At 42.6% G+C, this 14,363-nt stretch overlaps 1 protein-coding gene across 30 annotated transcripts in view; it reads right to left on the bottom strand.

Moving 5' to 3' along the window:
- The window catches only part of afdna (afadin, adherens junction formation factor a), a 69,914-nt gene extending 68,962 nt beyond the window's left edge, over positions 1-952 (bottom strand). For 14 of the 30 annotated variants that reach the window (XM_069514430.1, XM_069514444.1, XM_069514446.1 and 11 more), the window contains exon 1: positions 658-938. In XM_069514430.1, coding sequence (XP_069370531.1) covers positions 658-759 — 102 coding nt within the window. In that variant the 5' untranslated portion in view covers positions 760-938. Of the gene's footprint in view, positions 1-657 lie in introns of all 30 variants that reach the window. The other 16 variants (XM_069514437.1, XM_069514454.1, XM_069514459.1 and 13 more) reach the window with 4 other exon arrangements.
- Between the last annotated feature and the right edge of the window lie 13,411 nt (positions 953-14,363).

Below are 14,363 nucleotides of genomic sequence, written 5' to 3'. Positions count from 1 at the left end.
TTTGCTCTACAGGTAAATGTACTTGCCCGCTAGCTAGCTAGCCCCGATACGTGCCGTTCCCTCTTGTGTTGGAGATAGCGCACCAAACTCCCATTCAAAAATCCGGTGGTTTCAGCGTCACCTCTCTTTTCTCACACATGCACACTCCTGGAAACATAATCTAACGTAATAACTATAAACCAGACGTGATCACTTCACATTCGGCGTTATTTATTATCCTCTAAAGGATCAACACTGGGAATTATTCCTTTTATTTGCTAAAAAAGCACAGTTGTGGGCGGTAGCTAGCAGCTAGCTACGTTTGTGTGAAGTGTTTCTTAAATAAAGATGAATTTATTTGATAAAAATGTGCTAATCAATGGACACGTTCCGGTTAGTGACAACAGAAACCAAAACATTAGCTCAATGTGAGCATTTAATGTAAAACCAGCGTCTGTTACAACGGAGTAAATCACCAGATTTCTCAATGGAGTTTGGCACTGGTTCCCTCCAGGCACGTACCGGGACTCACCACCGAGTAAACCGCGCTGCCCGCAACCGCTTCCCCTTCAGACCCGGGCGTCAACCAGCGGCGGTGTTTCGGTTCCCCCCCACTAACCCGCAGGAGAGGGCCCGCAGGTCCGCGGCCTCTCCTGGCTCCCCGGGCCGGTCTCCTACCTCTGTGGGGCGGCTGATCTCGAACAGGTCGAGCCGGTTGGCGTTCCAGTGGTTGATGATGTCGGCCAGTTTCCTCCTCTCCTCCTCCCTGCTCCCCGTCATGGTGGACAGCGTTAGAGGCCCCGTCCGTCCGTGTGTGCCGCCGGATAAAAACCACGTCCCGTACCGATAGTCCACACCGGAGGAAGAGAAGCGGAGCCGCGGACACCGAGAGGCTCCAGCCGTGTGGTCACCGGGACTCTGCGCGCTCCCTCTCTCTCTCTGCTCCCGATCCGCGCTCCCGCTTCCGCTCTGCGCGCTCCCGAAGCACTCTGGAAAGCTGGTGTGTGAACGCGCAGCAAACTGTTAACTGTTTGAGAGCCAATAAACTTTTATTTAAAATGATCTTTACTGGTCATTTTCTATTTTAAATTATCTTTACTGGTCATTTTTTATTTTAAATTATCTTTACTGGTCATTTTTTATTTTAAAGTATCTTTACTGGTCATTTTTTATTTTAAATTATCTTTACTGGTCATTTTTTATTTTAAATTATCTTTACTGGTCATTTTTTATTTTAAAGTATCTTTACTGGTCATTTTCTATTTTAAATTATCTTTACTGGTCATTTTTTATTTTAAATTATCTTTACTGGTCATTTTTTATTTTAAAGTATCTTTACTGGTCATTTTCTATTTTAAATTATCTTTACTGGTCATTTTTTATTTTAAATTATCTTTACTGGTCATTTTTTATTTTAAATTATCTTTACTGGTCATTTTTATTTTAAATTATCTTTACTGGTCACTTTCTATTTTAAATTATCTCTACTGGTCATTGTTTATTTTAAATGATCTCTACTGGTCATTGTTCATTTAAAATTATCTTTACTCTTTACTGGTCATTTTTTATTTAAAATTATCTTTACTGGTCATTTTCTATTTTAAATTATCTTTACTGGTCATTTTTTATTTTAAATTATCTTTACTGGTCATTTTTATTTTAAATTATCTTTACTGGTCATTTTCATTTTTTAAGGATGTTTCTACTGCTCATGTTCAACATATTTAAACTGTGTTAATGTTCAATGAACCAAAAATTACAGAAAATGACAAATAACAATAGTGAACAGTTGCAGGACGATGCAGAATGATTCAGGGCTCGAGCTAATTAAAGTAAAAATAAAGATCTCACAAAATTAGAAAACACAAAGCTGACATGCAGATAGTGACGTGACTACATCTGAGTGACAACATAACAATATGAACAACAATAATAATAATAATTGTTATTATTCATCTGGACGCTCGTCTGTGAACACACAGAAACTGTGAACTGTTTCAGAGCCAATAAACATGATGATGCTGCTGCTTCACTAAACACACTCACTGCAAAGAGTTAATACTGAGAGGGATTACGTCAGTGTATGTTAATTAAAGCCTTTTTTTATTTAAGCCTATTTCTACTGCTCAGGTTCAACTACATATTTGAATACTACTCATGTCTAATAAACCAATGACGTTATCTCTTTTATGTGTTGAATACATAGAAATGACAAGATAACAAATAACATTTGGTGCCGAGGAGGTAGAAAAACCCTGTGGTCTAATTTGAGGCCTTTAAAAATAAAAATAAAGGTTTTAGAAACACTAACAATAACATCTAGAAAATGGTATGACAGCAAAAATAATAACACAAAGCATGAGTGAGATAAAACAGACATTTCTCACAGTTTTTCTCAAATCAGAAAGGTTTATGTTTCAAACAGTGTCAGAGGAACAGTCTTTGTTTTCTCCTGATCCAGGCCGGACCACAAGGTGCTGAATGCCACACAATGCTGCCAAGAACCTCTGTCCAACAACACACACACACACACTAAAATCCAGACGCACATCTTAAAGGACGGACAAGCTTTTGTTTGCAATCTGATAACTCCGGTCACTACAGGATGTCTTTCTTTCTATCAACACACTCGACATAACAATCAGCAAAGGCTCATTTCCTTTTCATCTGTGTGTGTTGGTGTGTGTGTGTGTGAGACAGAGTTCTCAGTTATGTAAAAACCACCTCTTTATTAACACACGACTGTCAGGGACCCTGAGAGGTCACCAGATATTAGTAGATACTCGTGAAGTGTCAAGAATACAGCAGTGACCACATCTTTAAAAATAGAGCAGTGAGTCCCCCCCTCCCCCCCCCCCCCCCCCCCAGACACGGTGTCTAACAGTAGCTGCGGCTTCCTATAAACACATTCGTCACTGTGCCTGAATTTGTGGGTGTTGTTGTCTAATGGGTGAGTGTCTCACTGACCTCATGTGTGAGTCATGAATGAAAAAATACCTCTTTTATCTGAACAGCTGATCGCACAGTTCATAGTGGGATGTAGAAAAAAAAAAAGTAACATGAAATAGAATAAATCTTTCTATATTTGTATTTGTGCATTAGTGGAATTATAAATATTCATCTCATCTTGCTTTATTCTGTTTCTGCTATATAGTTTTATTTGATTAGTTTAAATGTTCCTAAATTGTTTAATCGTTATCGGCATTGGTGAGAAAATCCATCTGGTGAGTCGTCGCTGAACTTGTTTGACAGAAGGAGCAGAAGTGAGAAACCACAACAGGAAACCAACTTCACCAGATAGCTCTACCACTTCCTGTATCTGAAACACTATTACTGTTTCAGTGTGACACACGTGCACGCACACACGCACGCACAGATTTACCAGTTTAACCACGATTTATTCACCGGACAACACCCGTAACAGGAGGAGTAAGTTGATCCGTCAGCTTCTGATAAAACACCACTGACATCACGTGTTTTCACAAACACTCAGAGATGAGTGTTACAAACTGGTTGGATCTCCTCATCCTCCCAAATCACTTATCACTTATTTTGTTTCCTGCTCCGATCTCAACAAAGCGCTTTTATCTGTTAGCTTCAAAAAAATTAGCCATGAAAACCCGTCTTATCGTCCTTACTGTAACAGTTTCATGCAGATTGTTGAATCTCTCCGGTTGTTTAAAGCACAGAAAGTTAGATTGAAGCAAACAAAGACTAAAGACTATACACTTGATAACAGACACTTGATAACAGACAGCTCAGCACACACTCACAGTGAAATCACAAGGACAGTGTGTGTGTCACATAATCACAGGCCTCAGTTTTACGAGCAAACTTACATGAAACAAAACAATTCAGTTCGGGAAAAAAGGGAACTGCTGCTGAGAGGACAAACCAAACGAGGAAGTTTTGTTTGACTGAGAATTACTGAGGAAAGTGATTTGTTCTAAAGAACTCAAGAACAGAACAGAACAGAATAGAATACAAAGCCTTTATTGTCATTGCAGCGGACAAAAATACCTTGAAAGTCCTGTTTGGTTTGTAAAAGTTATGAAGAACATTATATCGCTGAGTTAAATCGACATAAAACAACATATCACAGACTGTCATCCACTTAGAAATCCCCCAGCTGTAGAGCACTTTGCATGAAACTCTGATAGTCAACCATGATGGTATTTCATAAAGTTCAACTGAGTGACTTAATGTTTTTATTTGCTTATATCGACCTCGTGACTTTCATACATATGTGCGTCTAACGGGTGTTAAATGTATTTCATCACATCTATACTCACCAATGTTAGAAAGACAGCTTGGTTCAGTGAGAGGAATCCACACAGACAGAGACCTGAGGTGCAGGAGGTGAATATGTGGTGGGTGTGCCAGATGCTAAAAAAGGACGGATCAAGATGTTGAAGAAGCAAAGAAGAGATATAAAAAGCTTCATAAAAAAAGACAGAGACCTCAGGAAAGAAAAGGAGGCGGCGGAGGAGGTGGAGGAGTGAAGGGCTTATGTGGAGGGGGGGAGACTGAATGTGACCTTAGATGGCATTTTGTGAAACGTCTTTTTTGAAATGATCGAGTGCACATTGGACCTGAAGCTCTAGGTCAGCACCTGCTCTCTGCCTGTTCACCAACTGTTCATCTCAAACGCAGAAGCACAGATTGTTCTCCAGCCGAACCCACGACTTAATCTTTATCCCTCTGACTCCTAAGGGAAGTGAGAATATCTCAGAGCGACAGAGATTTAAATAAAAATGAGTCCGGACTTTGATCAGCACACGACACTTCTCAGACTGATAAGAACGACGTCAGACTTTAACGTCACAAGAGACTCAGATAGTCGCTGCACAGGGAGAGACGAGGGTGTGAACTGATCCGAAATCAGCTTTTCTTCTTTGAGACACTTGTGAAATCTAAACTGGCCTGAAGTTTTAATATATACGTAAGTACATTGTACATCTAAGTACGTGGAAAACATAAGTTTCTCTCCTTTTTTTTAGTGGAACCTGATTTCTTCTTTCTCTCCAACACAACGGAGGTGAAAGGAATTGAATTTGAAAAAGTGTTTAAAACTCATACAAACTAAATAGAGTGCAAACCTCTGATATTTTAAAACTCTGAGTAAAACTTTAATGATGATATTAAGATGAAAAAAACTGAAAAACGGGGATACCAGTGCCGCCATCTTTGCTGTTTGATCTACTTTGATCTTATTTGGCCACACCCCCTTCATATATTTTATCACAATGCAAGATACTCAGGTGAATTATAGATGATTAGCATGACAGTTACCATGTTAACGCTAACACCTCTCCTCAGGTCAGCCTCCAAACGCTCACCGCCCCCTTTTCATCGACAGTCTCTTTCTGCACGGCCCCATGATTCAGTGCGTTATCTGTCCGCACACCTTTCTTTTAGCTTCCTGCTCTGTTCGTTACATCTGTTGCTCCTATTCCAAGAGAAACATGTATTTCTTCCACACACTGCGACAGGAAACATCTGCTCCAGTGTGAAGCGTGAACATCCAGGATTCAGACGAGGAGATTATATGCGAGTGTATGAAGGTGTGAACGAGCGCCACATAAATGAACCGTTATTATTTTTCATCGACTCTAACAGAGGACATTCTAATCTAGATCAGTGCTCTGTTTAAATACTTGACTTCACACACACAATATTTCACTGCTCACATACAGTTTGTGACCTAGATATCGAGCAGCCGGGATTAACCGCCGTGAAACGTTAACAGGATTAAAACGAAGCAGCACAGGTGAATCATTTTGCATGAGATGCACAGCATTTTGGATTTGTACTGTAAACATCTGTCGTTTTAAAAGGACCCGGTGAAAACGACAGCACAAAATAAATGTTTGTTCTTGTGTCTCGTCTTTTGCTTCACATCTCTTTTTCTTTCTGTCCACTGACTCAGCGTTTGTGGCGATGCTCCTTCTGCTGGGAAACAAATCAATAACTGTTCAACACAAAAACATTCAAACACACAGTTTGTCCTCTGGAGATATCACATTTATAAACAACACACACGCTCTACAGGCTGTAACACACATGCTGCACCTTCCCTGCACGGAACAGACTCATAGTTTTATTTTCTGTCCTCTCACACCCACAGTTCTCTCTGAGACAAACACGCTGCAGTTTCACTTTGGTTTTTTTTTTTTTGTTCCTCGGACAAACCAGCCATTGTTGGTCGAAGTGAGAAACTCCATCATATGTTGTTAATCTGTGTTTGTGCTTCTAATGAATGGAGCTCTTCCAGTTCAGCTCACATTCAAATCAAAGCACCGTGTGTGTTCACCCCCAGAACATGAACACTAATGGATTATTTGGATTTGAATTTTACAACTTAACTCATGCACTCAAGCTTCTTTGTCATGTGGTTATCCTTCTGGCAAATGAATTATGAACTAGTAAAACTCACAAAAAAAAACACCTACTTAGTGCAAATAGATGATGATCTCCTGGATGGACAGTGATTAAAGATCATTTTTAATGTTTTAAAGGGGATTTATGGTGTTTTTCCAACCCTGTTTTTAAATCTATGTTTTAAATGTGGGTGTGCAAATGACTGGAACTTGCAAAAACCTTTTGGAATCAGACCAGTAGGTCGTCTCAGTGTAATGTTGTTTGGGCAACAGGGACAATCCATGAACTGTCCTCAAAAATAAATAAAATATATAAATATAAAACCTGGAAGCAATAAGCCAGAGCCGGATGAAACAGAAAAATACTTGAAAACAGAAAAAGTCTGTGAACAAAATCCTAAGACGCCGCGATATAGACCGAGGAATTAAGATGAGGAAATGAGGATCCTGCAGGTTTCATGTGTAAATGTGATATAATTACACACAGTACAGAATAAGACTCATACTTCTATACCTGGAGAGTACTTCACTGCTCCAGCTGACGTGGTTTTCTACTCTGTTTTCATCACATTTTGTTTTTCATGCATCTCTACGTAGACTTGTTTTATATTTGTTCTATTTTCAGGTTGTTTGCAAGAGAACGTTTTTTTTTTTTTTTTACTTCTATAAGAATTCCACGAGAACAGTTGTGCTTCCTCCGGGGGGGGGGGGGGGGCGGGGTCCACCGGCCTGTTGCCTATTGTATATGTTCTGTTTCCTCCCATTTTCCTCTTGTCTGACCTGAACCCGCCAAGTGACACCAGGCTCAAGTAAAAGTTCTGGCTACGAAGTTTTTACTCCACTTCCAATTTACACAGAAAATGGTCGTTGGCTGCTGTTTGAATGTTTGAAATCTGATTAAGCAACAGCAGCAGAGTGAAAGTAGAACGTCCTTGTTTTATCTCGCTGCACTGACCATCTGAAATCCACCGTGACTTATTAAGCTTCTGCTACGCTCCCGACTCCGAGGCAAAGCAGAGCGACAAGGAGATGGGAAAGTACGGGAGGAGGCGAGGAGGCGAGGAGGTGACAAACCCACAGAGAGGAGCGGAGTTTCACAGATGTTTGGAGGTGGTGTCGAGTGGAGAGCGGCCATCGACGGGCATCTGGAGAAGACATCAGTCTGTGGTTAGAAGAACGGAGGACTGGTCTCTAAACGCACAGCAAACAGCTGCAGGGCTGTTCTGGGCTGATGCACAGTAACGTTATAACTGAGTGGAATAATCTGGTGAGCACATACTCCATTATGAAAAACCAACATGGTGGAGATGGCAGATTAATGAAGCATGACAACATCTGATTGCTCCTCACGTTGGGTTTTAAAGAGGAATCTATGATTTATGAACAATAACATCCATCATATGTTTTATAAATGTGATCTTGTGTTGCAGAGATCAGGTTTATACAATAAAATACATTTAAATCTCAAACTAAGATCCATAATTCATTCACTTTTGTTTTAGAAATCTTCCTTCTTGAAATTCGACGATGAATGAGTGTGAGAGTGACTCAATTCTCCAACTGTTTCCCTCGTTCGGCTGCATCCACACTAATACATCGCCCCCTGGTGGTAGTATGGGTCATACACTTCACATCCTCCATGTTAGTGGATGGAATATGGACTTCACTGTGCATGGCTTGATTTTTTTTTGGGACAGTGGGAGGAAGTGGAGACGAGTCGTCCATCTTTTGAAGCAGTATAAGATCCAGTGTTATGGTTCCAAATCAGAAATAATCTCTTTCCATACTAACACACCTGAAAACACGTCTCACGCAGGAGCGTTCAAACTGAAATGCAGCCAGCAGAGTTTTCAAACTGCTCAGGTCTACAGGCTCGAAACTCATCAAACAGCGATGCGTTGTGGAAACATCAGAGTGTGGATGAGGTCTCGGTGGATAAATCAGAAACTGACAGTTCTGTCTTCATGGTTCCTCGGCAGAGTTCTTTACATGTTCTGAGATAAGTAAAGAGTCAGCGTCAGGCCACAGCACAGCTCAGCTCTCTGGGATTTAAAACACTGATGCTCACTTTGGAGGGTTTTTTCCTCAGAAGTATAAAAAGAAGAACACACACTGGACTCCCTCTGCCAGACACATGGAGGGATCATCAGTCTCCTCAGCCAGTGTTTCACCAGTTTTTCACTGGAACGCCGTCGTTCCCAGAAAGTCCTCATTTGAACCGACACTCCTCACAGATCCTCCTACACGCGTTCCTCTGACTCCGGCTGCATGTTCAGTAGCTGCGGTGACGCAGAGGTCAAAATAAAGTTCCCGGAATAAACCCCCGGTGATGTTTCCCTTCACCAGCAGAGAAAGCCAAGAGAAAATAAGATTGTCTGAAAATGAATTATGGGGAAATCAAATGACACTTCTGTGTTGACGCAGCGAGCAGACCACCCAGAGTACACAGCTCATTAACATTTAAAGGGCCCACCAGGGATTACACAGGTCGCATCATTCAAAGGTCATTTTAGGGATCAGGCGGCGGCGACAGTTCTCACAGTCATTAAAGGGTTGTGACTTCCATGCATGTTCACACACACGCAGGTATTCAGTTAAGTGTCAGAGGAGATAAGGAAGTGTTGAGGGATTGAGTGAAGGACACGAGTTGTGTTTGTGTGTCGTGGGTATTTGTGTAGTTGTCCTTTTTGAACTCTATCACTGTATTTGTATGTGTATTGGCAAGTATAATAAGTGTCACTTACGTTTTTGATCTCAACATCACGGAGTCAGTCAGAGACGGAGGAGCTGAGAAAAGTTCTCCAACGTTCTTGGAACAATGCCGATACAACTGGCGGGAAGACTTGAGCTAAATTGAGATCATCAGAACGTTACTCAGATCCAGGCCGTCGTGTGTCTGTCGTCAGCGTGACTCACGGATGTAAAACAAACATCACACAATACACACGTCGTAAAAAAAATAGATGGGATATAAAGAATCTGTACAACACGTTAAATATGGACGCACAAGACAAGGGGTTCTTTATAGTGTCAATTATTGTGTCAATCAGTGTGTGTGTGTGTGTGTGTGTGTGTGTGTGTGTGTGTGTGTGTGTCAGCCTCCGCCACTCAGCACCACTCCATTAAGTCAGCCTTTGTCACCAGCAGACTGTGACTGAAACACACACAAAGGTCCCTATAGAAGCGCACGCACACACACACACACACACACACACACAGACGAACACACACACACAGACGAACATACACAGACAGACAAACACACACAGAGAGAGAGCCTTGATTGTCCTGGGTAAGTTGAGGTAACTGTCAGCTGAGCAGAACCTCATTTTATCCACTGCCCACTCGTGTAACTGACGTACTTTACTCGACAGCGAGTTATTGACGTTTCAGACACTTATAAATCATCAGCGTCGTCAATAGATAAAGTGAAGTAACGGTTTTTAGAACCGTGAACTCCGAACGCGTAAAGTTCTGCTGAGAGCAAAGGGAAACACCTGCAGGGATTTAAATGTTGACTGAGTCAAACACTGTGAGCTGAGGTCCAGTTAGACCAGTTTCTGATATTCAAAAACACCGGTCACACATCCTGAATGCTGCTACACCTGTCTGCCGAGCTGTGACTGTACGTGTGTGTGTGTGTGTGTGTGTGTGTGTGTGTGTGTGTGTGTGTGTGTGTGTGTGTGTGTGTGTGTGTGTGGTCCGGTTTGTGCAGTATCAGCTCGCCGGCTCGCTCCTGAGAACAATGGGACTCAGAGCGATTTGGCAAACCCAGTTTGTTGAGGTGATTAACACTCGCTGAATTAGGAAAAAACAATGAAAGTAACACGAGAGTAAATCTGTGTTTGCTGACACAGTTTGAATCAATTTGCAAGACGTTCCTGCCGAGTTTGAGTTTGAAGCTTCTTTTTTACACTGAGAGTGACAGAGTGACAGGAAAAGAGGCATCAGTGTATCTGTCTCGTTATTATCACAGTCCTACAGCCAGAGGCCCCGAAGCCACAGCCTCAGAATTCACCTGGAAAACGTATTCTGCAAATCTGGGACAGTTTTCCAATAAAAAGGTTTGATTTCAGAAAACATGACGACATCTGCGTCATGATCTCACTGAGCAAAACTAGAGATTTCCTATTTTTACAACATCGAGAAAGAGCAGCCGAGCTTCGCTGCAGAAGCTGAAGCTCGGCCACTAACCTGGTTCCACAGATGTTCTGCAGGATGAAGTTGAGATCCTGTTAGAGCTAGAGCGACACCTGAGGAGCCAGAGGACCACACGGCGATGCTGCCGACCCACAGAACGATCTACAAGGATCTGATATTGAAATACTGTATAAGGATGAGCCCAGAGAGATTTATTTTAATCACAGACAGAGGAACGTGAATCTGCTCAGGAGGAACGAGCAGTGAGTGAAAACTCCAGAGGAACAACTGAGGAACCTGACAAGCTCCTAATGGATGAAGCTGGATTCTCTTGATGATTCTCAGTCGTGTTCATCTTCACCTCCACTGAGGAGATTATGTCTGTTTGTCAGTCAGTTGGCAGGAAGACACACAAACAACAGATCATCACCAAACCTGGTGGAACGATCAGCGAAGTTAGAGAACTGATAATGCGAGTGAGTGAGATGTGGAGCAGCTTGATCGACTTTGAGGAAACTGGACATTCTAGTTGTTTGTGAATGTTCTGCAGCAACAATCTAAATTGAATCAGCCCGATTCACACAGTTTTTAAATTGAAATAAAACACCCGGAATGATTTCGAGGGTTTCACTCGACGTGTTTTCTCCGAGTGAATGAGCGAGCACAGGAAAGGACGTTTGCTATTTCTGTTTCCTGTCTCCTGAGAGCACCAACATTTAATGAGCATGTATTTCCTACAGCTCGGCTCTTTCCAACCAAACTACGTGATGAACTTTGAATCCAGCGACTGATAATCAAACCAACCCTGTCTCCTTTTTTTTTTTTCTTTTTTTTTTTTTACCCTCCTCTGCCTTTAGAAAATCCAAAACCTCTCCTGGTCCTCTGCCACCGCAGCAATAAAGGAAACACTTAAGCTGCCTACGTTTCCCACAGTCCTCGGCTGCAGGCGGGCAGAGAGGACTGTAATTTGCCTGTCTAATTACCAGGCTATTTTAAGTGTGTGTGTGTGTGTGTGTGTGTGAGAGAGAGAGAGAGGTGGGGGTGGACAGAAGACACTATTGCACTATTATACAGCACTTACATAGTATACACACACACACACACACACACACACACACACACACATCACAAATGCCTCAAGCTTGACACGAACACAAGAATAGAAACACACACAGACACACACACACACACACACACACACACACACAATAAAGCTGTGTGCAGCAGCTCGGGGGACGAGAGCAGAAAAAGAGGATTGAGAGATAAATGGAGAACAGACAAAGAGAGAGTTGAATAATTCATGGAAGTTTTTTTTTCCTGATGGAGTTTTTTTTTCGTTTGTCATCCTCATCTCTTCGTCTGTTTCTCTCTTCACCTCACGTACGACACAGAGCGAGGAGGAGACGGCTCTTGAACTCGTGGGATTATCCCCCCCCCCCCCCCCCACCTCAAACGTTGATAACAGCTTCGGCTTCAGTTTCTATTGACAGAGTGAGAGAAAGTGTGATATGAGGCTGTGTGTGTTGTGTGAGCTGAGCTTTGCCATTAAAGGTCACGGAAGAGAAACTCTGATCAAGTTCATTCGACATGCATGAATATGTTGATATTAACAAGTCGGGAGGTAAAGAGGGTCCTCGTGTGTGTGTGTTTGTGTGTGTCTGTGTGTGTGTTTGTGTGTGTGTCAGTCAGCTAAATAAAGCTGTGGAGTGTTGGGCTCAGCATCTCTGTTCATTGTGTTTCTGGGAAAGCGACAGTAACAAGCACGCAGATGATGCACCATGTCAGCAAACACATAACAATGGATTGTCTGGTGTCTCTCTCTCTCTCTCTCTAACACACACACACACACACACACACACACACACACACAGTTTGCCTTGGGAGTGACTCCCGGGTGTCACTACTGTAAAACACTAAGCCTGTCTGCAATATGTAGCCTGGCACAAACAAGAGGCGCGCACGCACACAAACACACACACACACACACAAACACACACACACACACACACACACACACACACACACACTGCCAGGAATCCCATCGAAGCTGAAGCAGATTTTCTTGGGTGTTTTATTTATTCATGCATTTTGTTTTCCTGCAGTACGACTCTGTGTAAAATAACCATCCATCTAAAATCTGTGTCTCTAACCTTTCAGGGTCCCGGGGGGGGGGGGGGGGGGGGGGGGTCGCCCACTGAGAAGATGTCAGCGTTCGTGTCGAAGATATTTTGGCTTCATTTCTGGACAGAGGGAGGAAGCAGAGACTCATCTTTATTTTCAGTCTGTGGACGTGACAGAGACAACGGGCCTGTGGGCGTTAAGTGAAATTAATGGTTTATAAGAAACTAAAACGTTACTCACATACCTGACCCATCTCTGAGTGTGTGTGTGTGTGTGTGTGTGTGCGTGTGTGTGTGTGTGGTGACACAAGATGAGCTCATCTCTGGTTGAGCTGCAGAAAACAGTGAAACCTCTAATGACGGCTAACTGCTGAAGAACCCACACACGTCAGGGCGGCTGGCGGACGCCTCAACACAGTGTGAGACGCTCAGACTCCAGCTGCTCAGAGCGAGGAGTCGTCGCTGCTGCTTCCCTGAGCCGGAGGCCGCCGTGCTTCACACACACACACACACACACACACACACACACACACTGACACTGAAGGATGTTCTAGAACAGGTCATTTTCATATCTTTATCTTTGAAAAATATAATATATATTGTCCGCTGCCTTTTCTTGGGCAGATTCTTACTATCGGTAGATTTGTTTAATTCTGTTCTGTGGCTCATTGTTGCCGTGAGAGGAAGGAAACCAGTGACGTCTGTTGGTGTGCTGGTTTCCTCTGTGGGAGATAACCTCTCACCTTCACCTGAGATCTTTGTTCTTATACCTTCATCCACACATTTATACATGAGCAGCTTCTGTAGACTGAAAACACTCACAGGGATTTGTCTCTGTACGAAGGAAACTGAAAAACTACGCTATTCTTTTTTCTGTTTTCTTACATACACACATACATAAACACACACACACACACACACACACACCCCCACACACACACACACATGTTGTTATCATGATAAATGGCGTCTTCAGTCCAGAGGGATCAGAATCGCTCTTTACAAACTCATATCAGTCAGTCTGAAGTCTGGTTCACACACAGGTCTGAGATTCCAGCAGGGATTTGGACCAAAGAGCCTGAGGACTGGGTGAGAAAAGGGAGGAAGAGAGAGAGAGAGAGTGTGTGTGTGTGTGTGTCTGAGTAAGAAAGGGAGAGAGAGAGAAGAAGTGAGTGCGTGAGAGAGAGTTTGTTCCCAGGACTCTGGAGCCGTCGGACAGGTAGGGGTCTGGGATTAGTGAGTGTGACCGAGCTCACTGTGGAATAATGAATTCTTCCTGCTCAGCTCTCTCCGGCCTCAGAGGCATCAGAACAACTTCGCCTCGGAGACGTCGAGAGAAAGAAAACGAGAGGAAGACCATCCTCCCGTTATTCTCTCATTTCCCTGGTTTGGTCCGAGTCACATTCAGCAGCAACAGATTCCTGTTGTGACGTTTTGTCTGAGAGCTGGAGCACAGGAGTTATTTCACAGTTCTATATAAACACAGACTCCGGGTCCGAAAAGTGAAGCCAATGCTAAGTGCCTGAAACTTGTATTCTCTTAAATGACCAGCAGAGGGTGACACCACTCGACTGCCGAATATTGCACTGCTGCCACGTGATTGGATGAATGAATGAATGAATGTGTGCAGATTATTATTATTATTATTATTATTATTCGAGGTATTAGTGGCCACAATGGTGCTGCATTATATAATATAAAATAAATATTTCAAATTAGTTTCTTGTTCCTAAACATTTTAAAA

Source organism: Paralichthys olivaceus, chromosome 19 (genome assembly GCF_024713975.1).
Source record: "Paralichthys olivaceus isolate ysfri-2021 chromosome 19, ASM2471397v2, whole genome shotgun sequence".
NCBI classification, from domain to species: domain Eukaryota; kingdom Metazoa; phylum Chordata; class Actinopteri; order Pleuronectiformes; family Paralichthyidae; genus Paralichthys; species Paralichthys olivaceus.
The sequence above is the reverse complement of the archived record's forward strand: the minus strand, read 5'-3'. Positions and strand labels throughout refer to the sequence as shown.